General features: G+C 37.6%; 1 protein-coding gene across 1 annotated transcript in view; it reads left to right on the top strand.

Annotated features, from left to right (window-relative positions):
- GAS2 (growth arrest specific 2) overlaps positions 1 to 25,459 on the top strand; it is a 158,347-nt gene that overhangs the window by 22,878 nt on the left and 110,010 nt on the right. Inside the window, exon 2 of the mRNA XM_079929755.1 lies at positions 24,728 to 24,892. Within this exon, the coding sequence (XP_079785881.1) occupies positions 24,748 to 24,892 (145 nt within the window). The 5' untranslated portion in view covers positions 24,728 to 24,747. The remainder of the gene's footprint in view (positions 1 to 24,727; positions 24,893 to 25,459) is intronic.

Below are 25,459 nucleotides of genomic sequence, written 5' to 3'. Positions count from 1 at the left end.
CTTTGCCCTGAGGGTCACGTCTGTGCAGAGCTCCATTTTTTTTTTTCATTTTCTTTTATTTAAAAAATATTTTTTAACATCTTTATTGGAGTATAATTGCTTTACAATGGTGTGTTAGTTTCTACTGTATAATAAACTGAATCAGCTATACATATACATACATCCCCATATCTCCTCCCTCTTGCACCTCTCTCCCACCCTCCCTATCCCACCCCTCTAGGTGGACACAAAGCACCGTAGACTCAGTTATTTTTGATTCACCCTTTACTGGGCTCCACTGACCACATGAGAGCTTCCCTTGGATACCAAATAGTCACATCAAACTTAACTTACGCAAAACTAGAAACCTAATTTCCTCGCCACACAAAACAAGATAAGGCAAAATAAAACAAGACAACTTCTTCCCAAAGTCTTTTCCATTTCAGTAAACTGCAGCATTTCTTACACAAAAAAATCTTAGGCTCGCCTTGTCTGTTTCTCACACTGCCTACCCAGCCATCAGTGATAAAATTTAAATCATAATTTAAAATAAAAATCATAGTGAAATATGTCATGGATGATGTTATAGTGTAGACTAGATTTGATGCTCACGTAAGTCATCTGCCTTATTACAAAATGGATAACTGGGGGAAAAGAGTGTGAATCAAAGAGAATAACCATTCAAAAGATATCCAGAATCCGATTCCTTTCTCTAATTCCATTGCTATCCCTCTCATCCAAGTCACTCGCACCTCTCATCTGCATTATTACAATAACCATTGAACTGTTTTCCCTGTACGTAATCAATGTCCTGCAGTCTACTGTCTACCCAGGAATCGGAGTGACAGCTTTAAACTCTAAATCTGATCACGTCACCCCTCTGCTCAAACTTGAGAGAAAAGCAAGTTACAAAGGCTTACAAGGCCCTATGGGATCTGAACTCCCCCCTCCCCCCCAATCTCTCTGATTTTATCTCCTACTCCCCCTTTACTCATCTCTGCCATAGGCGCCTTTTTGATTTTCTGGAACATCTGATTTGTGGCATTCCCCTGCCTCAGTGACTTTGCACTAGTTGTTGCCCTGTCCGCAGTGGTCCTTAGGGATTCTGCAGAGTGCACTTACTTCCTTTGGGTTTCTGCTCAGTTGTCACTTTACTGGCAAGGCCTTCCATGACCACCTATAACATCTGCCATCTCTCAGCCCTTTCTATCACGTTTACCCTTATTTTATTTTTCTGCAGAACCCATTTATTATCACTTGATATATTGTGGATTAATTTCATTGGATTATTTGTTTAATTTCTGTCTCACCTTGGTGAAATATAAGTTCCATGAAGTTAGGGACTTTGACTTGGAAAGAACAAGGCATGCCTCATTTTATTAATTTATTGCTAGCAGAATAAATTGTACTTTAATGGGAAAGAAGTTTCTAGAAAAAAGATTCTTTTGATTTCCTATTCAATATATGTAAAGAGATAAATATCCTATTCAATATATGTAAAGGAACAGTTAGTGGCTACATTTGTTACACAAGATTAGTTGAACATTTACATTTACTGTGTATTCATAAGCAGATTTTGATGCATAAATGCTATTCTGGTACTAAAAGAGCATGTCAGAATCTCAGTCATTATACTTTATTTCAACTGGAATACAGTGCAAACCCTTCCTACTTTCAATTTTTCTTTTTATTTTTAAGCTAATACATGTTTATTTTCATCCTAGCATCTTAGTTTGCATGGGACATGATGAAACTTAGATTTGCTCAGAGTCTTTTTTTTTTTTCAGACACACACACTATATTTTATTTTTACAAGAGATAAATAAACTGACACCAAGCATTGTAAATGATGACCACAACAAAAGCAACAATGATTGCAATTACCAAACACGAAACACACTCACACTATGTCATAATATTGGCATTCAGTCCAGTAATCCTCCACTGTAACAGCTCCTTTACTTTGCAGTGAAAATTGATTTGTATACTTTTTGCCTCTGGGTCCTTGTGGGATTTTTTTTTTCATTCAAACAGAAAGCCACAAAAATTATAAGCATCCTCCTCAGTTCACTTAGTCCCATGTAATTAATTTTTTTTTATCTTGATCTTTTGTTAGCACTTTTATGAATTCATCAATTTTCCATTAGAGTTCTGAAAATGCTTATTCATTCAGTTCATCAGTATAGTCAGTTACCAGAAACCTGTACTTGTCAGAGTCTTTTCCATGAATTCCTTGAAGATGAAACCCTTTTATAGGAACATTTTTGCAAAAGCATCAAAGTACACCCAGAACTGTCTGTAAATGACAAAAGACTTAAAAATAACCACGGTTAAAGATTTGATGAAAGTTCATAATAATGCCATTGACAAGAAAATTTAGTTATTTCTGAGATATATATTTTAAAGTAATAACTACAATTATGACTTATGACATTATACCAGAACATAAAAGATTTTTAGAAATTTCATGTAATGTCTGAAACATTTATATTAACATATTTCCATACAAATAACCCAAAGAAAGTTTAGTATTGTTTTTTTCTTTGTTTTTTTGTATTGCAGGTTCTTATCAGTCATCAATTTTATACACATCAGTGTATACATGTCAATCCCAATCGCCCAATTCATCACACCACCATCCCCACGCCACCGCAGTATTCCCCCCTTGGTGTCTATACGTTTGTTCTCTACATCTGTGTCTCAACCTCTGCCCTGCAAACCGGCTCATCTGTACCATTTTTCTAGGTTCCACATATATACGTTAATATACGATACTTGTTTTTGTCTTTCTGACTTACTTCACTCTGTATGACAGTCTCTAGATCCATCCATGTCTCTACAAATTACCCAACTTCGTTCCTTTTTATGGCTGAGTAATATTCCACTGTATATATGTACCACATCTGCTTTATCCATTCGTCTGTCAATGGGCATTTAGGTTGCTTCCATGACCTGGCTATTGTAAATAGTGCTGCAATGAACATTGGGGTGCATGTGTCTTTTTAAATTTTGGTTTTCTCTGGCTATATGCCCAGTTGTGGGATTGCTGGATCATATGGTAATTCTATTTTTAGTTTTTTAAGGAACTCCATACTGTTCTCCATAGTGGCTGTATCAATTTACATTCCCAACAACAGTGCAAGAGGGTTCCCCTTTCTCCACACCCTCTCCAGCATTTATTGTTTGTAGATTTTCTAATGATGCCCATTCTAACTGGTGTGACATGATACCCCATTGTAGTTTTGATTTGTATTTCTCTAATAATTAGTGATGTTGAGTGGCTTTTCATGTGCTTCTTGGCCATCTGTATGTCTTCTTTGGAGAAATGTCTATTTAGGTCTTCTGCCCATTTTTGGATGGGGTTGTTTGTTTCTTTAATATTGAGCTGCATGAGCTGTTTATATATTTTGGAGATTAATCCTTTGTCTGTTGATTTGTTGGCAAATATTTTCTCCCATTCTGAGGGTTATCTTTTCAACTTCTTTATGGTTTCCTTTGCTGTGCAAAAGCTTTGAAGTTTCATTAGGTCCCATTTGTTTATTTTTGTTTTTATTTCCATTCCTCTAGGAGGTGGATCAAAAAAGATCTTGCTGTGATTTATGTCAAAGAGTATTCTTCCTATGTTTTCCTCTAAGAGTTTTATAGTGTCTAGTCTTACATTTAGGTCTCTAATCCAGTTTCAGTTTATTTTTGTGTATGGCGTTAGGGAGTATTCTATTTTCATTCTTTTACATGTAGCTGTCCAGTTTTCCCAGCACCACTTTTGAAGAGACTGTCTTTTCTCCATTGTATATCTTTGCCTCCTTTGTCGTAGATTAGTTGACCATAGGTGCGTGGGTTTATCTCTTGGCTTTCTATCTTGTTCCATTGATCTATATTTCTGTTTTTGTGCCAGTACCATATTGTCTTGATTACTGTAGCTTTGTAGTATAGTCTGAAGTCAGGGAGTCTGATTCCTCCAGCACCGTTTTTTTCCCTCAAGACTGCTTTGGCTATTTGGGGTCTTTCATGTCTCCATACAAATTTTAAGATGATTTGTTCTAGTTCTGTAAAAAATGCCATTGGTAATTTGATAGGGATTGCATCGAATCTGTAGATTGCTTTGGGTAGTATAGTCACTTTCACAATACTGATTCTACCAATCCAAGAACATGGTATATCTCTCCATCTGTTGGTATCATCTTTAATTTCTTTCATCAGTATCTTATACTTTTCTGCATACAGGTCTTTTGTCTCCCTAGGTAGGTTTATTCCTAGGTATTTTACTGCTTTTGTTGCAATGGTAACTGGGAGTGTTTCCATTATTTCTCTTTCAGATATTTCATCATTAGTGTGTAGGAATGCAAGAGATTTCTGTGCATTCATTTTGTATCCTGCAACTTTACCAAATTCATTGATTAGCTCTAGTAGTTTTCTGCTGCCATTTTTAGGATTCTCTATGTATAGTATCATGTCATCAGCAAACAGTGACACGTTTACTTCTTCTTTTCTGATTTGTAATCCTTTTATTTCTTTTTCTTCTCTGATTGCCATGGCTAGGACTCCCAAAACTATGTTGTATAATAGTGGTGAGAGTGGACATCCTTGTCTTGTTCCTGATCTTAAAGGAAATGCTTTCAGTTTTTCACCATTGAGAATGATGTTTGCTGTGGGTTTGTCGTATATGGCCTTTATTATGTTGAGATAGTTTCCCTCTATGCTCACTTTCTGGAGAGTTTTTAACATAAATGAGTGTTCAATTTTGTCAAAAGCTTTTTCTGCATCTATTGATCTGTTCATATGGTTTTTATTCCTCAATTTGTTAATATGGTGTATCACATTGATTGATTTGCATATATTGAAGAAGCCTTGCATCCCTGGGATAAATCCCACTTGATCGTGGTGTATGAACATTTTAATGTGTTGTTGGATTCTGCTGGCTAGTATTTTGTTGAGGATTTTTGCATCTATATTCATCAGTGATATTGTTCTGTAATTTTCTTTTTTTGTAGTATCTTTGTCTGCTTTTGGTGTCAGGGTGATGGTGGCCTCACAGAATGAGTTTGGGAGTGTTCTTTCCTCTGCAATTTTTTGGAAGAGTTTGAGAAGGATGGGTGTTAGCTCTTCTCTAAATGTTTGATAGAATTCACCTGTGAAGCCATCTGGTCCTGGACTTTTGTTTGTTGGAAGATTTTTAGTCACAGTTTCAATTTCATTACTTGTGATTTTTCTGTTCATATTTTCTGTTTCTTCCTAGTTCAGTCTTGGAAGGTTATACCTTTCTAAGAATTTGTCCATTTCTTCCAGGTTGTCCATTTTATTGGCATAGAGTTGCTTGTAGTAATCTCTAAGGATGGTTTGTATTTCTGCGGTGTCTGTTGTAACTTCTCCCTTTCCATTTATAATTTTATTGATTTGAGTCCTCCCCCTCTCTTTTTTTTGTTGAGTCTGGCTAATGTTTTAACAAAGAACCAGCTTTTAGTTTTATTATCTTTGCTAGTGTTTTCTTTGTTTCTATTTCATTTCTCTGCTTTGATCTTTATGATTTCTTTCCTTCTGCTAACTTTGGGTTTTGTTTGTTCTTCTTTCTCTAGTTCCTTAAGGTGTAAGTTTAGAACGTTTACTTGAGATTTTTCTTGTTTCTTGAGGTAGGCCTGTATAGCTATAAAATTCCCTGTTAGAACTGCTTTTCCTGCATCCCATAGGTTTTGGATCATCGTGTTTTCATTGTCATTTGTCTCTAGGTATTTTTTGATTTCCTCTTTGATTTCTTCAGTGATGTCTTGGTTATTTAGTATCGTATTGTTTAGCAGCCATGTGTTTGTGTTTTTTACGTTTTTTCCCTGTAATTGATTTCTAATCTCATAGCGTTGTGGTCAGAAAAGATTCTTGATATGATTTCAATTTTCTTAAATTTACTGAGGCTTGATTTGTGACCCAAGATGTGATCTATCCTGGACAATGTTCCGTGCACACTTGAGAAGAAAGTGTAATCTGCTGTTTTTGGATGGAATGTCCTATAAATATCAATTAAATCTCTCTGGTCTATTGTGTTATTTAAAGCTTCTCTTTCCTTATTTATTTTCATTTTGGATGATCTGTCCATTGGTGTAAGTGAGGTGTTAAAGTCCCCCACTCTAATTTTGTCACTGTTGATTTCCTCTTTTATAGCTGCTAGCAGTTGCCTTATGTATTGAGGTGCTTCTGTATTGGGTACATATATATTTATAATTGTTACATCTTTTTCTTGGATTGATCTCTTGATCATTATGTAGTGTCCTTCCTTGTCTCTTGTAACATTCTTTATTTTAAAGTCTATTTTATCTGATATGAGTATAGCTACTCCTGCTTTCTTTTGATTTCCATTTGCATGGAATATCTTTCCATCCCCTCACTTTCAATCTGTATGTGTCCCTAGGTCTGAAGTGGGTCTCTTGTAGACAGCATATATATGAGTCTTCTTTTTGTATCCATTCAGCAAGCCTGTGTCTTTTGGTTAGAGCATTTAATCCATTCATGTTTAGGGTAATTATCGATATGTATGTTCCTATGACCATTTTCTTAATTGTTTTGGGTTTGTTTTTGTAGGTCCTTTTCTTCTCTTTTGCTTCCCACTTAGAGAAGTGCCTTTAGCATTTGTTGTAGAGCTGGTTTAGTGGTGCTGAATTCTCTTAGCTTTTGCTTGTTTGTAAAGCTTTTGATTTTCCATCGAATCTGAATGAGATCCTTGCCGAGTAGAATAATATTGGTTGTAGATTCTTCCCTTTCATCACTTTAAGTATATCATGCCCCTCCCTTTTGGCTTTTAGAGTTTCTGCTGAGAAATCAGCTGTTAACCTTATGGGAGTTCCCTTGTATGTTATTTGTCAATTTTCCCTTGCTTTCAATAATTTTTCTTTGTCTTTAATTTTTGCCAATTTGATTACTATGTGTATTGGCGTTCTTCTTCTTGGGTTTATCCTGTATGGGACTCTCTGTACTTCCTGGACTTGGGTGGCTATTTCCTTTCCCATGTGAGGGAAGTTTTCGACTGTAATCTCTTCATATATTTTCTCTGGTCCTTTCTCTCTCTCTTCTCCTTCTGGGACCCCGATAATGTGAATGTTGTTGCATTTAATGTTGTCCCAGAGGTCTCTTAGGCTGTCTTCATTTCTTTTCATTCTTTTTTCTTTATTCTGTTCCACAGCAGTGAATTCCACCATTCTGTCTTCCAGGTCACTTATCCATTCTTCTGCCTCAGTTATTCTGCTATTGATTCCTTCTAGTTTAGTTTTCATTTCAATTATTGTATTTTTCATCTCTGTTTGTTTGCTGTTTAATTCTTCTAGGTGTTTGTTAAACATTTCTTGCATCTTCTCGATCTTTGCCTCCATTCTTTGTGCAAGGTCCTGGATCATCTTCACTATTATTATTCTGAATTCTTTTTCTGGAAGGTTCCCTATCTCCACTTCATTTAGTTGTTTTTCTGGGGTTTTATCTTGTTCCTTCATCTGGTATATAGCCCTCTGCCCTTTCATGTTGTCTATCTTTCTGTGAATGTGGTTTTTGTTCCACAGGCTGCAGGATTGTAGTTTTTCTTGCTTATGTTGTCTGCCCTGTGGTGGATGAGGCTACCTAAAAGGCTTGATGCAAGGGACTGGTGGTGGGTAGAGCTGACTGTTGCTCTGGTGGGCAGAACCCAGTAAAACTTTAATCCACTTGACTGTTGATGGGTGGGGCTGGGTTCCCTCCCTGTTGGTTGTTTGGCCTGAGGCAACACAACACTGGAGCCTACCTGGGCTCTTTGGTGGGGCTAATGACAGACTCTGGGAGGGCTCACGCCGAGGAGTACTTCCCAGAACTTCTGCTGCCAGTGTCCTTGTCCCCATGGTGAAACAGAGCCACCCCCCGTCTCTGCAGGATACCTTCCAAAACTAGCAGGTAGGTCTGGTTCAGTCTCTGCCGCGGTCACTGCTCCTTCCCCTGGGTCCTGATGTGCACACTACTTTTTGTGTGCCCTCCAAGAGTGGAGTCTCTGTTTCCCCCAATCCTATCTATCGAAGTCCTACAATCAATTCCCACTAGGCTTCAAAGTCTGATTCTCTAAGAATTCCTCCTCCCATTGCCGGACCCCCAGGTTGGGAAGCCTGACGTGGGGCTCAGAACCTTCACGCCAGTGGGTGGACTTCTGTTGTATAAGTGTTTGCCAGTCTGTAAGTCACCCACCCACGAGTTATGGGATTTTATTTTACTGTGATTAGACCCCTCCTACCATCTCATTGTGGCTTTTCCTGTGTCTTTGGATGTGGAGTATCTTTTTTTGGTGAGTTCCAGTGTCTTCCTGTCGATGATTGTCCAGCAGCTAGTTGTGATTCTGGTGTTCTCGCAAGAGGGAGTGAGAGCACGTCCTTCTACTCCACTGTCTTGGTTCCTCCTCTCCACAATGTTGCTGAAAGTCTTAAGGATTACGGAGCGTTTAAATCAGCACCAATGCTCCTTTTCACCTATTTCTCCTGTGATGGTTAATTTTATGTGTCATTTTGACTGGGCCTCAGGGTTCCTAGATATTTGGTAAAACATTATTCTGTGTGTCTCTGTGAGAATGTTTTTGGATGAGATTAACATTTAAATTGGTAGACTGAGTAAAGCAGATTGACCTCCCTAATGTGAATGGGCCTCATCCAATCAGTTGAGGACTTTATTAGAATAAAAAGGCTGAATCTCCCCAGAGTAAGAGAGAATTTCTCCTACCTGACTGACTTTGAAGTGGAACATTACCCTTTTCCTGCCTTCAGATTCAGACTGAAACCTTGCCTCTTCCTGGTTCTTGAACCTGCTTGCCTTCCGAGTGGAACTACATCATCAGATCTGGGACTCCAGGTTGCCTGCTCACCCTGCAGATCTTGGGACCTGTTGGCATCCGTAATCACATGAGCCAATTCTGTATAATAAACATCTTTCAGTCTCTGGGCTGTTCAGTCTGCTCAGGCTGCAGGAGCCAATTAGGAAGATGCCTTCCTTGACTCTCGTCTGTCCTCTCCTGCAGCTAAAGCCAAAAGAAAAGAGGTAATTTCACGTAGAGTTTGAAACCTTCTCTTGACTTTTCCTGCTCAGAAGCTTTTTCTCAATGTCTTCTGCTGTGTTCTTAGTGTGAGTTCTTTTTCACACTGCTGTAAGGGATTTAACGTAATTCTATGTGATGTGGAACCCTCAGCACCAGGGGCAGCTCATCCGGTTGAGTTAGGGTACCTGACGGAAACAGTCTCCTCTTTTCAAACATGATTTAACTTTTTTGTCAGAGTATTTTATTATTACCTTTAAACATTTTAGCATACATTTATTTAATGTGTAGACTCTCCCCCCTCCTTAAAAGAAGGAAAAAAGAAAGCAAGGATGGAAGGAAGGAAGGAAAGAAGGAAGAGCGGAAGGAAGGAAAGAAGGAAGAGCGGAAGGAGGGAAATGAACACAGACTTTCAAATCAGTCAAACTCAGACATGAATCTGACTCTTAACCTGTGCAGTTTAATAGTTCATTTTTCCTATTAACCTATGATCTGGTCCTGCAACTTCATCTTTATATAAAAATTACACAGGGCTTCCCTGGTGGCGCAGTGGTTGAGAGTCCGCCTGCCGATGCAGGGGACACGGGTTCGTGCCCCGGACCGGGAAGATCCCGCATGCCGTGGAGCAGCTGGGCCCGTGAGCCATGGCCGCTGAGCCTACGCGTCCGGAGCCTGTGCTCCGCAACGGGAGAGGCCACAGCAGTGGGAGGCTCGTGTACCGCAAAAAAAAATTACACAGAGGTTCAGAATGACTCTCCATGGAGAGTCAATAATTCCAATTAGACTCCTGATCTCTGGGAGCAGACCATTTATTTGTTTGTAACTTAGTTACAATTCCAAATATTTTTAGGTCTTGATTTAAGCTTCACTAAACTGAAGCTTTCATAAACTAGGAAAAAAGCCTTGGTATTATGACTTCATTTTATTCTTTAATCCACTTGTAACACTGTATTATAACTTGGCATTTTGATATTTTCATGTTTTGGTTTTTTTAATCTACATGCAAACAGATTTTATTAACATTTAAATAGGATGACTATTACATAGAAGTACATGGTATTTGAAATGCTTTTCATAGGATCAGAATATTTATTTAAAAAAACCAATCTCTATAAAGATAAGGACAAAGTATTAGGCAATAACCAAGATGTCTTTGTAAATCATCAGTAGTATTTTGTAATTAATTTCCCATTCATAATTTGAAATTGCCTCTTAAATAAAAGGAGTAACAAATCAAAAAAAAATTACACAGAGGAAGTGGAGAATGAATGATTAAATAACGAATGAAAAAAACATGGATATCTAAAAGGGTATAAAATGGAATGTCATAAAGTGGGGAGGAGAGAAAGATTCAGAGAAAGGACACATAAAATTCGCTGATCTTCTGTATTTTTAATGATGAGAATTTCCTTATCCCAGGGGATTATTATAATGAGTAAATAAGATGATTTAGGCCGTCAATTAATAATAAAATACCTAACCTTAATTTCACACTTGTATGTCAGACAGTAAACTAAATATTTTACATGTATTATTTTATATAATGCTCAAGACATGCCTATGAGAGGGGCTATTTGTTAACCCCACTTCACAGTTGTGGAAACTTATAGTTAGAAAGGTTAAGTAATTTGCCTATAATTTTCAGCAAGTAAGTGGAGAAGCTAGAACTTGACCCTGGTTTTATCTGTCTCCAAATCTGGACTCTTAGTTATTATTTCAACTGCGGTAACTATTATTAGTACAATTTAATATGTCTCTTCCTTGGCAGCTTTGGTGGGAATAATGGCTGGTGAAATCTCTTTGCAAATGGCTCTAGAGTCCAAGTGGCTTTGGCGACAGCAGCAGGATGGCAACACTTCCTTCTGCCAAGAGAAGCCCCACCGACCCTGACCCCTTCCTGGTGTCAGAGTATCTCTCCACATCTCTCACTTTGAGTTAGGTGTGCTACCTTTCTTGGCATATTGCCTGGTCTACTATTTGGTACTAGAAAAGCCCTTTGATGAGATAAATTTAAGAGCCATTTCTCTAAATGCTTCATATAAATCAGCAGTGGCAAAGATTCCATATTTGTGAACTAAGTTATAGTTTCAGTAATGGAAATTTCAGCAAGTTTTCTCATCCTTCAACAAAATACAGATGATCCTCAGCTTATGATGGTTCAAATTATGATTTTTTGACTTTAAGATGGTGCCAAAGTGAAATGCATTCAGTAGAAACCAGGCTTCAAATTTTGAATTTTTATCTTTTCCCAGACTAGTGATATGCAGTACGTTACTCTCTCATGATGCCGGGCAGCCGCAGCTCCCAGACAGCCATGTGATCACTACTGTAAGCAACCAATACTTTTACAACCATTCTTTACCCATACAGCCATTCTGTTTTTCACTTTCAGCACAGTATTCAATCAATTTCATGAAATATTAAATACTTTATTATAAAATAGGCTTTGTGTTAGATGATTTTGTCCAACTGTAGGCTAAGGTAAGTGTTCTGAGCATGTTTAATGTAGGTTAGGTATATTACATGTATTTTTGACTTATGACATTTTCAACTTACAATGATGTGTTTATCGGGATGTAACCCCACCATAAGCGGAGGAAGAGCTGTAATCCTAAATTTATCATTATCAGGATTAAAAATAAATGGATAACTGGACCGCGGTCTACCTGCAATAGAGTCCCAAGAAATGTGACAGTAAAATTTCGCCTATAATGTAAATTTTTCTATTCACAATGATGCAAAATTAATAGCTGGTGCCATCTTTACAGAGGAATTTCCATTTAGTTCCCTTTTGATGGGCATAGTCCTTCCTTCCTGTATTTGTCCCATCACCCAGTGACACGCGATTTTTCCCTTTCAGATATTCAGTGGTTTTATGGTTCATTTATTTACTCATTCAATCATTCAACACCCTTGGGTTTGGTGCTGTGCTGAGCACTTGATAGGTAACTAGTTTCTGCTTTCCAGGGACTCACAGTTTAGTAGAGGAGATACATGCATACGAAAATAATTGTGATACTATGTCCTAAATGAGATATAAAAGAAATGGAAAAATTCCCAGAGCACTGGACCCAGAGGCATAGCAATATTTTGTCAGGGAGATCAAGAGAACCACAAAGAGGATGACGATTAAGCTGGTCCTGGGAGAATGAATCTGATTTCTTCAAAGGGAGAAAGTTAAAGGTGAAGATCATTCAAGTCAGCATGAGCAAAGACATGGAGGTATGAGGTGTACAATGTTTGGGATATTGTGACGGACATCACATCGTCTACCTCTGAGACTATATATGCACGTCTGTTTTGTTCTTTATAATGAAACCATCTGTTCATTGATGCCCTACCTCCATTTTGATGGATCTTCTCCTTAGCTTAGTTTCTAAGTCAGATTTCTTTTTCAAATTGTGGGCTTTGAAATAAATTTAGCAATTCCCCAACAACATCTCTTTTCAACTGAATGGCATAGAAAAGACTAGAATAAAGCCAAACAGAAAAATAACAGAGTGCATTAACTGAGGAAGGTAAGTACTGTTTTGTGAACCATGTTTTGGTTGTGTGTCTGAGTGTGTTTTTATGTGTCTGTTCCATAATATATTTCTTATTGTGGGTCACAATAAAAAAAGTTTGAAAGCCACTGAAGTAGTAATATTTTCTATTACTTTTCATTGCACTCATAGTATTGGTTATGATTAAACCTTGAGTCCAAGTCAACCTTGATTTTTAATGAAGTGACAAGTGACACAGACTGACCTCATTTATAAGCCTGGCACACAGGCAAGCATCTGTTTTACTGAACTCTAGTTGCATTTAACCAGATGAAATTATTCTAACTTGGGGATGAAACCATCATTTATAATGGTATTTTAACATTATTTTTCTATTCCAAGTTCCAAACTATTAAATTAAAGACAATATATAAAAATCTAACCAATTAGCAGTAAGCTTCTTAAGAGATTGGCTTCTTCTATAATGGTCATTTGTTCATTCAACAATTATTTACTGAGTGCCTACTCTATGCTCAATGGTATTTTAGATACTGGAGATGACAGTCGTGTAAAAGAAAGAGAAGGTTATAAAAGTAAAAATATTTTATCTTAAACATTCATATTAAGTTCGAGCTTCTTGCAATTAGGATGGCATGATATTTTAATAAAAGATTTTGAAACAAGCCACACAAATATTTGGAAAAATAAAAAGCACAACTCCAACCTACACAAGAAAAATCACATAACAGGATATATTTCATAGGATATTTTAAAACTAGACAAGATAGATGGCATATTTCATAAAATGATTTCAATCTATCCCCTGTATAAAAATTAGAAGACATATGGTCATATATAACACACAGTTTGCAAAAATATGCGTCTTCCCAGTAGGGAACAGATATCTGTGCTACTGTTGTGTTGTACTTATAAAGTTTAAAGTTCTCCGTTGAGAGTAAAGCAATAGATTTTTTAAAGTTGCATATCAAACTGAGAGTATATCTTGAATTTTCCCGTGAAATTTCTCCCATTTAATTCATTCTTTGTAGTTTTATACATGAATACTGATAAAAAGTAATAGCATTGACTTTTTATCCCTAACAGTATTTGTAATTTCCATACTAGGACTTATAAAATCCATTTTGTTTGCCTTATGAGATTTAAAAAAATTTATTTCAGTGTAAGTCAACTGAAGGCCTGTATCATGGGCCAAGATGCTAGCTAGGTAGGGAAATAACAACATATTTTACATCACTGATAAACTATTTCAATAAAACATAAATAAATGTTTTCACTTATTACATTGCTTTATGCATTTCTTCAGCACCATTACATGTCTTCATGCTGCTTTCTGTATCATTTTTCTCACTTGCTTCTAAAGCTATCACTTGCCATCTTTAAGTGCCCTTTCAAAGCTATTTAGGGATATAAGAATGTCTTGGTCACCCTTGGAAATTTATTTTACTTTAATCTAGTGTCTCTTCCCACATAATTTATTTCAAAATTCCTGATAATCTCCATCATCTATTGAAGGTTTGTCCCACTTTTCAGAATAAGTGCATTTATATTATTTCCATGAGTGGGGGGTGAGGGGTGAGGGGTGAGGAGAGGCTAACCTATAAATGAGGAAAAAAATACTTTTATTGCTCATTTTAAACATATATGTATATATTCATATATATACCCACATATATATATTTACATTTAGAAAAAGGCACAGTTCACATTGAAGACAATGTTGAAGGTTTAGAACACTGAAAAACGTAGTAACCCAGGAATTCTTAATATAAAGTCTTCAAAACTGTGATAACTTAAAAAGGAAAACAATACTATGTTTTCTTTAAATTTGGCTTGACTTTTCCTTTTTATGCCATTATGTTTCAAGAATGTATTTAGACATTTTTCACCCCGTTAGGTGAGGCATTCGCTTCCTTCACCTCACATCAGGGAGGTTATCATTGAGTCAGTTGCACTATGGTTTCCTAAGACAAATATGTTTAGGTTGAGACCAAGGCAAGAAAATTCTTGGATGAAAAGATTTTCTGACAAATTTTTATAAGTGACTGATTGGAATACATAAGTATAAATTTGATTTAAAAAACACAAAATAAAGATCAAATGGAAATTGTTACAAATGCTGAAAAAAATTTAAATGAAAACACTACTTTGCTGCCTCTTCAGAAATCTTTTGTATTACTTCTCTTTTGTCACCAAAAGAATACTCAGCACAACTCATAGATGGTAAGGGAGAAAATACATATTTCTCCTAGTGTTATCCTTTTGGCTTTTGCTAAAAAGGAAAGAGGATCTGATATAAGGCAGAATTTAAAATTAAAAATACCTGGAAGAAAGGGGCATGAAAGGGAGTAATTTGAACGATTATGTTCTCCCAAAGCTTCTGGAAGCCTCCTTATTTTCCCAAACTGGGTTTAACATTGTCCCTTAGTCAACAAAAATATTGTCTTTACACTTTGCTTTTTATAATGTCAATATTGAATAATGTGACAAGAATATTTATATAGAAAGGAGACTATGAGCTTTTGAAAATCTAGGTGTTAAACTTTTTGAACTCTTATACCCTGAAGATATTGAAATTAACATTTATTGGCTGATGATATTTTGATCATGAAGAATTATCAAGGATGTTTGATTTTACTTAAATTTTATAGGTTCAGAAACTAAGAGTTCTTTGTTGGGCCTGTAGTAACACTCAGATCTATCTGGTTAAATTTTGAAAATTTTTATTATCAGAATGATTGCTCAAATTCATCAGTAACCTGTTCTGTATGTTTTGTTGTTCTCGTTGATGTATATCTAAGCAGTAAGATAGGCCTTTTTATAATGCTGTTTCTCCTTAAAATGAGGAATGGCTCTTTTCCCTTTCTTCCGGGAAGCCTAAGGAGGAATATGGAGCTAACTGCAGTACCCAACTGAACTAAAATAAAAAGCTTGGAGTTCAGCGCCAGCAAACTTTTCCATCTGTTTTCTTCCCTTCTTCATTATTTGCACCGCTAGCTACTACAACCAAAGAACTGATGCAGTTTCTAGCTGTTTTAGAGCAGATAACCATTTCCAGATGAAAGCAATAAGTACAAAATGCATTTTTTTCAGTTATATCTAAAATTACCCACATCAGTTTGCTATTATCCATCCACAGGTAGTTTCTATTTTTTGGGGGAGGTGGGGGGGAGGCTGGGCTGGGTGTGTTGGTACATTGCTCACCATCTTAAACATGATATCCAAGAGAGGACTAGAATACCTGTGCCACACGATCATTGGATAGAAATGCTTGTGAAACTGATGAACATGGAAACGACAACAACAAAAAAGTATGATCATTTTCACCTACACTCCACGGAAAGTAGTAACCTGAGGCGATTAGGACACTCAACAAGAGGTCACATGTCTATCAGAGGTGAAGCAGACACTTGAACATCTGTCTGCTTCATGGGGAGACTTTTCGTCTCAGAATACATACCCTAATAAACAACAGTTGGAGAAAATTGTCTATGACATTCAACATAATACTGAGCTGAGGCTGAGAGAAGGAAGGGTGGAACTGTATTTCCTTTTGTAAAGCGAAAACAGCCGTGAAATACAGCCTCTTCTAAAGTCTGATATTTAAAGGGAGTTGTAAGAAATCAAATTGTTCAATTTTAACGAAGAGTGGCCCAAGTTACTGGCAAGCTCACGCCTCCGAGTCTGCAAAATCACTGACCAGGAAAGCAAAACCTTCCCAACACCCAATTTTAATATTGTGCTAAAGCCACTGACTTTGTTAAAACCTCCGAGTTAAATATGATCCCCTCCCCACCGCTCTCCCCCGCCCTTTAGGTTAGTGTTTGGGGGACCGGGAGGGGGCCGGAGCTTGGCCCCAACCTCGGAATTGCTGCCAAGGGCTTGTAATACAATCTCTCCCCGTTTGAAGGGTAAATCAGTGTCAATTGCGTTTGCTGTCCACCAGAAAAAGTAAGCATTTTACTTCCGCTCGGTCTATGTGGACTGATGAAATGTAGGAAATCTGTTTCTGGCAGGGGGAAAAAATCGTTTTCCCAAACAGCACCGAGAGGAGCCATCAGAGAAGTATGAAGAGGGGCAGCGCGGCTGGAGCTGCTGCCGCTGCCGCCGGGCTGGTGGGGTGCGGAGAGCGGCTGCCGCAGGACCCGCGCCGAGAGGGGGCCGGCCCCGAGACGCTGCAGGAGCCGAGCCGGGAGCTCCGGTGCCCCTGAGAGCCGCCAGCAGCCCAGCTCCGGACGCGGGGGTGAGCAGGCGGGCGGGCCCCGCTCTCCGCCGCCGTTGCCGCGGCGTGAGCGCTCTGCAGCCCGGCTTGCGGAGCCCCGGCCTCTGCTGCACGGCTGGCGGCAGGGGAGGGGGGCCGTCGTTGCCAGTAACGTCGGGCACGCGGCTGGGAAGGGTGGAGAGCCTCGGACAGCCGGACGGGCTGTGGCGCTCGGTGTGTGGTCACTGCAGTGGGTGACTCTCTGACTCCCTGGAAGCGACCATGTGTTCCTCATCCCTATTGTGGAACAGTCCAAATGACCGCCGCAACGAAGAAACCCGCTGGGGCGGCTCAGCCAACCGGGGACAGGAGTGAGGATTTCTCATTAGCACAACGATTGTAAAGACACACATATGCATTTCGTGCAGAGGGTCTCTGTCTGCATGCTCAGCGTTGTCCCTTATTGAGGAGAGGAAAGCGGAGGGGGGATGGTCTTAATGGATTGATCCTTATTGCTTTACTTGAGTCAAGGAGGCCGGGAGGGGGGGAAAGAGCACGACACGCGTGATTTGGGGTGATGCTGTCTTCCACTGATGAGTTTGACAGAGTCGAGCTTTTGCTACGTGAATAAACAAACGCTAGGCTAGCCTATGAATCAACCCCCTTTGGGGCGATTTTTTTTGCCTGGTATTGTTCTTCTCGTCCAAAGAGCAAGGTTTTGGAATCTGAAATTATTTGGGGAGCACAGGAGCCAACTTGGCTTTGGAGGCATTAACGATTCTGGCAAGATTAAATTCTATCAGCCTAATAAATTGCCATTAGCCTAGTCCAGACATCCGAAGTTTCTACTGTCATGAATAGAGGGGAAGCAAAAGCAGGGGTTAACAGATTCTGTCTTCTACCTTTCAGTACAATTGGGGTGTGTGTGGGGGGCGGGGGGATTGTCCACTTTCCTCCAGTTAACCTTTTTGGAAATCAAAACCTTTCCTCTCTCCCACCTTCTTCATCTTCATCCTCTTACAGTGAAGAGTTTGCAAAACTTTACTGTCTCTCTTGTAAACTCCTCCCTCTCCCCAAGCACCCTCTCCTACAAAGCTAGATCAACTATGGGAGATCTTATGCCCAGGAAATAAGATCTGCATGTGCACAGGAACACCCATTAGGCCTCCTAGTGTTAAATAAAGGCTCAGACAGGTCGGAGGTGCCAGCCAGGCAGAGGAAATCCACCTTTTCTCCTCACCTACCCCCTGAGATTCACAGAGACAAGGCTGAGGAGGCCTCTGCTCACTGGTTTTCTTCCCTAACATCTTAGCAGTGTGGACGCTGATTAACTCCAGCTGGATCTGGTTTGCCCAGCCTGTCTTTGAAATTGATCAATGAGTTCCTTCTCGAGGAATGCTCCCCCCTAACTGTGGAGGAGGAGGTGGTGACTGTGGCAGTCCTCTCCAGCATGGGCATCTTGGTTCTCAGTGCCTAAGACAAGGTAAGGGACAGATATCTGAGGCATGGGACAGGCAGCCTTTGCAATGCACCTTGCAGCTTTAGTACACGGTTCCCTGAGTGGGCTCTGAAAGGGAAAGGTAGCTTGTATTTCAGCCTGTGTGCTACTGAACTTGGGGCTTAGTTCTTCATTTTAGTGTTACACACCATACTTTTGTGATGTGGACTGTGCTTTGCTGGGAAATAAACTCACAAGGCAAAATTTATTTCATCTGGTGCAAAAGGTACTGTGATTGCCACTGAGTGTCCTAGTATCTTGGTAAGAAATTTTAGTTAAACTTGCAGGTATGGAAGAATGTCAGGTCTTATATTAATCCTAAGTATGTTATGCATAATTTTAGAATTTTGCTTCAAGCCTGCAAGCCTGCTTTATATTTATAGACTTCGGGAGCCTTTGGAAGGCCAAAGTTACCTTGGTTGAAACCAAATAATGAGGCTCTAACAGTTTGTTTGCAGAGGGAGTTGTTAAAACTGGAGCTGATGTTAAGGTAATTTTGGTATCTTTGTGGTTTTGATATGGTGGCACAGAGATCCCGCTGTTTCTTTTAATTTCTCCTGGACGACTATCAAGATTTTCCACTCAGTGTTTTCTGACTAGAGAAAAGAATTGGAGTAAAGGTAGAAAATATCTCTTGGCAAAAAGAGTAAGATGCTTGTGTAATTTTTCTGTCCTAAATGTTTTCAGAGTCAAAGCAACTGAGTTTTTGCTAATGCTCTCCCCTTACATGAGAGTACATATATATTCAACAGAATGTAGAACTCTGCTAGCTCTCAACTACACTATAGTTACGTAAAACAGAAATCTTTTTATTGCAAACAACACACACATGGACACACACACAACAACATCTTCTTATGAATTAAGATTTACTTAATCAACTTAGGTTAAATTTTGATGTAAGTCCTCAAACATCCTAATCAATTAATGGCTTTCAGGTGATTTTCTATTCAAATTAAGTTTGAAATTAATCTGGTAGGGGTCCAGAAACCTGAGCTAAATTGTTTGGAAGAATACTTTAGTATAATTAAAAAAAAAAAACTTAAAAATCTCTAATGCCAAGAAAATATAAGAAATTAGTTCCCACTCAGTCTTAATATTTTGGTCATGATTTGAGAAGGAATTATTATTGTAGGTATACCATCATTTGGTTCAAGACAACTCATCATGGGGCTGCAAAATAAGAAAAAGATTCCTGGAAGAGAGTTAGCATTCCTTGAGTTTGGGCACCAGAAGGGCTGAGTAGGGTACTTTTAATGACTAACTAGACTTGTTACTTAGGCCAAAATGTCTTAGGCTTCCAGTCCCTTATTAATAACCAGAAATTTGGCTGGTAAATCTTCTAAGGTCCATTTGAGTTTAAAGATTTTATTATATAATTAGAAAAACTAGTAACGAGTGTCATTTTGCCTTTACACTTGGCGCTTTTTAATTTCGGACAAGTTGCTCCCCTTAGCCAGAAGCAGAGGTCCATTTACAAGATCTAGAATTACCTTTCTGATTACATTTTGGACTTTTATTTTCTGTTCAGATTCTTAGGTTAAGATTTTACATTCATGACATTGGTTGAGAATATATAGCTTTGTAGATATATTATTGGCCAGCCAAAGTGAATCACATAGGCATAAAGAACTCAGAATGGTGAAAGAGCCATCTAGAGCTATCCTTGGTTGTTAATTCTTTGAGTCTAGTTTGAAAGATAGCATTTTCTCCTTCCAGATTATGGAAGGGTGTTTGGCTTAAGGTGTTTTTATTTTTTTTAATTGTAAAAGACAGTGTTATTGGCCTATAAACTTTGTTTTCTTAGTTGTTTCACACCCATAGCACACAAAACTGACTAGACAGAGGGGAGGTCGATGCTCTAAATCAGAACAAAGGTGACCTTTAGTGCAGGGACCCTTGACTGTGGGTTCATTAGCACTCTGTTTTAAATGGCCACAGTTAGGTGTCTTTGTGGGGGGGAAGGGTGTGGTGACATCCTTTCACATTTATTTTGAGAGGCATGGCATTCCCCTTTCTTAATAGCTTATGAGTCTTTGATGCCAAAATGAAGTATAATATGTTACCAAAATTTGTTTTTAAAAACATGTAAACTACCCATCTTGGAGTTCAGCATTTCACTCATCATCCTGGGAGTTTCATCCCTCTCAATATGAAGAAAACTTGGGATTTTCCATTATTTATGGTTTTATTTCATCAATTCTTTATCTGTTTTCATTTCTCCCCCTGGCTTTTGCCATTTCTTAGTTATCTAGAGTTCTACAAAATATTCCTATTTTTGTTACAGAATTTCTTTTCTTTTTAAAATAAGTCAGTGGAAGCTTTATTTTTGCATATTTCCTATGGTGATGATTTCAATTTAGCTAGTGTTTGTTGAATGTACAATATATGCCAAATACTGACACAAATATTTCATCTTCACACGTATATGTGAGGTGTTAACCTCCATTATACATACTGGAGAACTCAAGTACAAAGAGAAAAAGTCATATAACTAGGATAGAACAACTACTAAATGGCCAGGTAGTAGAGCCAGTATTTGACCCCAGGACTCCTGATTCCAGCTCTAATATTCTATTATTCACGCTTCTTAGCAGAATTTCATATCAGACAGTAGTGATATAATGTTTATCATTTTATTCTTATTTTTCTGTCTTTCCAATTTATTTTCCATGCAATATTGCGATACTTTTTTTATAATATGGCAACAAAGACTAGAGATAAACCAGAAACCATCTTGGTCATAATCGAAGCACACCTCTAGGTGGTGAAAAAGAATACTTTTTCCTCAGAGTCAAAACTATGTCTTCAACTGGGATTCTGGAACAACAGACTAAACAGAATCTTTAAAACATGTGATATTGTACTTATGGAGTCATTAATTTTTTCTTCTTCCCCTGGGCTGGTTCAAGTCTCATCATATTCATAATGGTTATTCCAGAATCACTTCTATGGAAAGAAAGAAAAAAATACACGCACACACATTCTTTGAAGAATTCTGTATTAAGTTTCTGCATGTTTTTCCCTTTAAGTTTTATTTTTCTGAATTCCAAATCCTGAGGGTTGAGTTATCCGTTTTTAGATAGACCCGTAAAGCTTGGAGAAGCCATAGTCTGAAGAAGGCATACAAGCATTTGAATCCTTACTCCTTTTTTCAAAGCGATTGGCTTTGCTTAGTAATTACTGAAGTTACTTATCAAGCTTTTTAAATATTTAGGTTGTATGAATTTTAATAGTAACATCTTTCAGTATTTAGATATGTTATACAAAAAAAGAAGTTTCTCTTTCTCCAAAACCTATTTTTTTCTTCAAGTCAGTGTATCATTTCATTTCCTGTCTTAAAAGCTACCCCTTGGTATCTCTGGTGGTTTTCGAAGATGTTTGAATGAATTCAAAAGATCAGAAATGACCTTTGTCTTGTAATTTGTTCTTTGTGATCTAATTCAACTCATTCAGATGGATTAAACATTTGTTGAAAATTATAAGAGGTTTATAATCCTGTAGTGATCTTTTTATCTGGGTAATATAAATTTATTTGACCTTTGTTCACCGCAATTTAATCATTTCATTTGGAAACTGCTTCAACATGGGGTAATTCACACTCCAAATTTTGATCCGGCTAGCTGGGTCCATTTTCATCTTTTCTATTCATATCTCAGCTATATTTAAATCCAAGACCACCATGTAATGACTTTCAGCTAAACCATAGAGTCATGCCAAGTTTGATGGTGATTTAAAATGTGAAAAAAGGATCAGAAGAATTTGGATCAAAATCCTAATTTTTTTCAAAAGGGACTTAAACAGAAGAGTCCCTTAAACAGAAGAGTCCCTATCTATGACAGTGACTTAGGTGTCTACATATTTGGCATATGTTTCATTGTTTAACTACTGTCAGATGCTAATTACCCACTAAGCCTTCTTTCTCCTACCTTTGCCTCCTGGGAAAATATAACTGTTCTTTCTTTTTTTTCACTTTACATATAATTTTGATTATATACAAAGCAGCGTAACAAACATTGCTTAGTTATTCTTATTGTTTTAACTTAATGATCATCTGTAAATATTAGAAGATAGTTTAAATTACATTTCTGGCAAAATACAGGACAGACTACATGAGAAATAAATGTGCCACTGTCAAGGAAAATAAAAACTTCACTGTTTAGAAGCATTGAGGGGACAGATTGTGTCCCTCTGGCTCACTGAAACTGTTACATGCCATTAGGCTTACTGTAAACTATCCCTTGATGAATTCTTTGCTGGACAATGAGCTTACGAATCTGAGGTGTCTTCTTGCTTTTACAAAGCAAAATAGGACTCTGATGCTTAAATGGAAGTTGCAGAGAACATAATAGGATGTAGGTAAAGTTACTGAACTACCACATCTCACTTTCAGGAAAGTAGCGGGAGATATTGTGTCTTGAGAAGAAAGGCATTTTAGAGGTAACCCTTTTAAGATTTCAATTAGTTATTTAAATGTATGAATCATGTGCTTAAATGTATTTATTACTTAAATGTTTGTTTCTGAGGCTAGCTAGCCTGTAGGAATCCTAACCAACTACTGGGAAATGTTTTGTTTTCCTGGGGTTGGACCTATTTTTTAAAGAACTGGGGCAAAAAATGTTTTAGCCTTCTGGTTTAGTCACAGGGTTTGGAGAATCTTTAGGACTTTATATGAATAATGTCATGATTAACTGCAAAAGAAAATAGACAATTGTGATCTTCTGGTCCCTGTAATGACAATTTAGTAGCATATGACAAGGTATATTAAAATGTTTCACATTTTCACTAGTTATTACTTTAGATGACTAGATATACAGAGATTTATGGAAGGTGTTTTCAAAGAAAACTTACAGTAATTTTTTTCTGCAAAAATTACTTCAAAGCATAATTTCTCTGGAAATTAAATTGTCTGTGCTTTTAAATTATATATTTATGACACTTTTTAGGTGTTTAACCATGTTCCCAGCAGTCTTTTCTAATGCTACAGCAAAATGTTTGTGAAACTGTCACATTTTACAGTTTTCTGAACACCAATGTCTTATTTTGTTTAAAAGCTGTCTTTAAAAGGCAAAAATTAACCGAGGCTAAGAGAATTAGAGTTTGAGATTAATTGGAAAAGAATGCTATGTAACGTTTCAAATGATAAAACTGACAAGGATATATACAACTTATACTGGTGAACTTAAAATACCATTAGTAATAAATATAGCTGAAAACCCCATTATATCATATAAATCTTACTTTTTGTCATTTGCAAACATCTTCGTTTTCATTTCATTCAGTCATAATGCATTTGGTTATTTTATAGTCACTATTTGCATACAGAATGGAGTTCTACACATAAATTTATGAGTTTATTACCTTCCCGCTCCAATATTACATCTGTAGTTTTAGGTCCTATAAATAATGCATACAATAGTACTACATTTAAGGCCAACTATATATTCATACATCTTTTCTGCAACCCACATAGAAGATTGTGTTACTCATAGGTTAGTGAAATCATCCCTTACTGTGTAGATATAAGATATGTCATGTAATTACTTCTTTGCTAAACATGAATACAAACAAACCCTAGTATGCAAAACATACAAAGTGAGAAGGTACAAAGTATGACAAAAGAAAACCTGTGACGATATTTATTAGAATTACGGTGTAATTCCTGGGTTATAACGTGGGTTCCTGATGACACTATTTTGTAAAATGTGTCATTCTGAAAACAGTAATGGTCTTAGAGTAAAGACCCAAGTTCAAGCCTGACTCTGCCGTGATCTAGCTATATGATCTTGGTTGAGTCACCCTTCCTCTTTGATTTTGTTTTCATTAACTGTAAAATAAGAGAAGTGTAGTAGGGACTCTAAAAGGATGCACTCCCCCATGTCCCACCCAATTCTCTAAAGTGTAAGTGCATGATTACTTGGCCATCTGCAAAGAGCCAAGGGCTGTGCTTAATCTCATAGGTAATAGTTTTAAGAGTAGTGGTCATATGTTTATAAGAAATTTTGCAAGTCCAAATCTTGCGGATCAAAATTTGGAGTGTGAATTACTCCATCTTGAAGCAGTTTCCAAATGAAATGCTTAAATTGCAGTGAACAAAGGTCAATTTTGCTAGTATTCAGTCCTAAAATTCTGTGGAAATCGATGGCTTCAAAAATTAACCCAAACAATGGGAGTTTACAATTTGGATACCAAAATTTTAATCAACCACTTTTTATTGTTTTTGAATAAGTAGAATTTCTTTCCTTAGAAACTGTCGTTTTTCCAAATCTGATGTTTTACACAAGCAGAGAGCTTACTGTTTGATTTTTCTATTTGACCTTTGACAGCTGCTGCTTCCTACCAAGTAGTTGGTCAAAAGTGACAGGGCCAGTACAAGTAAAGCAAACAGTGTTTCATGAGGATTTAATAATTAATAACCTGACTTGTCATCCGAACTTCCACAGATCCTGTTCCTTACTGTGTCATTGGCAGTGAGATTTTAACAAGAGAAGTCTGTATAAAAAGCAATTGCTCTTTTGTTTCCAAAACAGGTATTACAAGTGGATAAATAATGTGCACTGCTCTGAGCCCAAAGGTACGCAGTGGACCTGGCCTCTCTGATATGCATCAGTATAGCCAGTGGCTGGCCAGCAGACATGAAGCTAATTTGCTACCGATGAAAGAAGATCTGGCCTTGTGGTTAACCAATCTGTTAGGTAAGGTTATAAGATCTCATTTTGTCATCAAAGATAACAGGTTTATTCTCCCTGCTCATGTAGTGTCCTTCTCCTAAGCATGTGACACCACTTTAGAAAGAAAGACTTTCATTATTTGCATTTTGCATCTGGGAGACCTGAAGCATATAGAGAATTTAAATGAATTTCCCAATGTCTCTCACATTAACTGTGCTTAGTAATTCCAATATCATGCATTGTAACTGTGTGGTCAAATTGCTCATTTCATCTACACTCTTGCTGATCTGATTTATTTTTACTTTTCTTTCATGCAACTGACCAGTTTGGTCTATTCTTTTGACACTGCACACGGGCCACAGTCTGTGAGATCTGGCTTCTAAAGCTAGATTTCGTTGCCCTACTTTTATAGCACACCTTCTAAAACTGCTGAATACCCAGACTCTGGAACAATAACATCTATCCTTTGTCCAAATGAGCTGACTGGAGTCATCCAACCTTGAACTAAAATTTTTCTTTTCATTACACTTTTGTTTTTAAGTATTCTTCCAAAAGGACGATCTTAGAGAAAAAGGCTACCTCATGCTAAGG

Source organism: Stenella coeruleoalba (assembly GCF_951394435.1).
Source record: "Stenella coeruleoalba genome assembly, chromosome: 8".
NCBI classification, from domain to species: domain Eukaryota; kingdom Metazoa; phylum Chordata; class Mammalia; order Artiodactyla; family Delphinidae; genus Stenella; species Stenella coeruleoalba.
The sequence above is the reverse complement of the archived record's forward strand: the minus strand, read 5'-3'. Positions and strand labels throughout refer to the sequence as shown.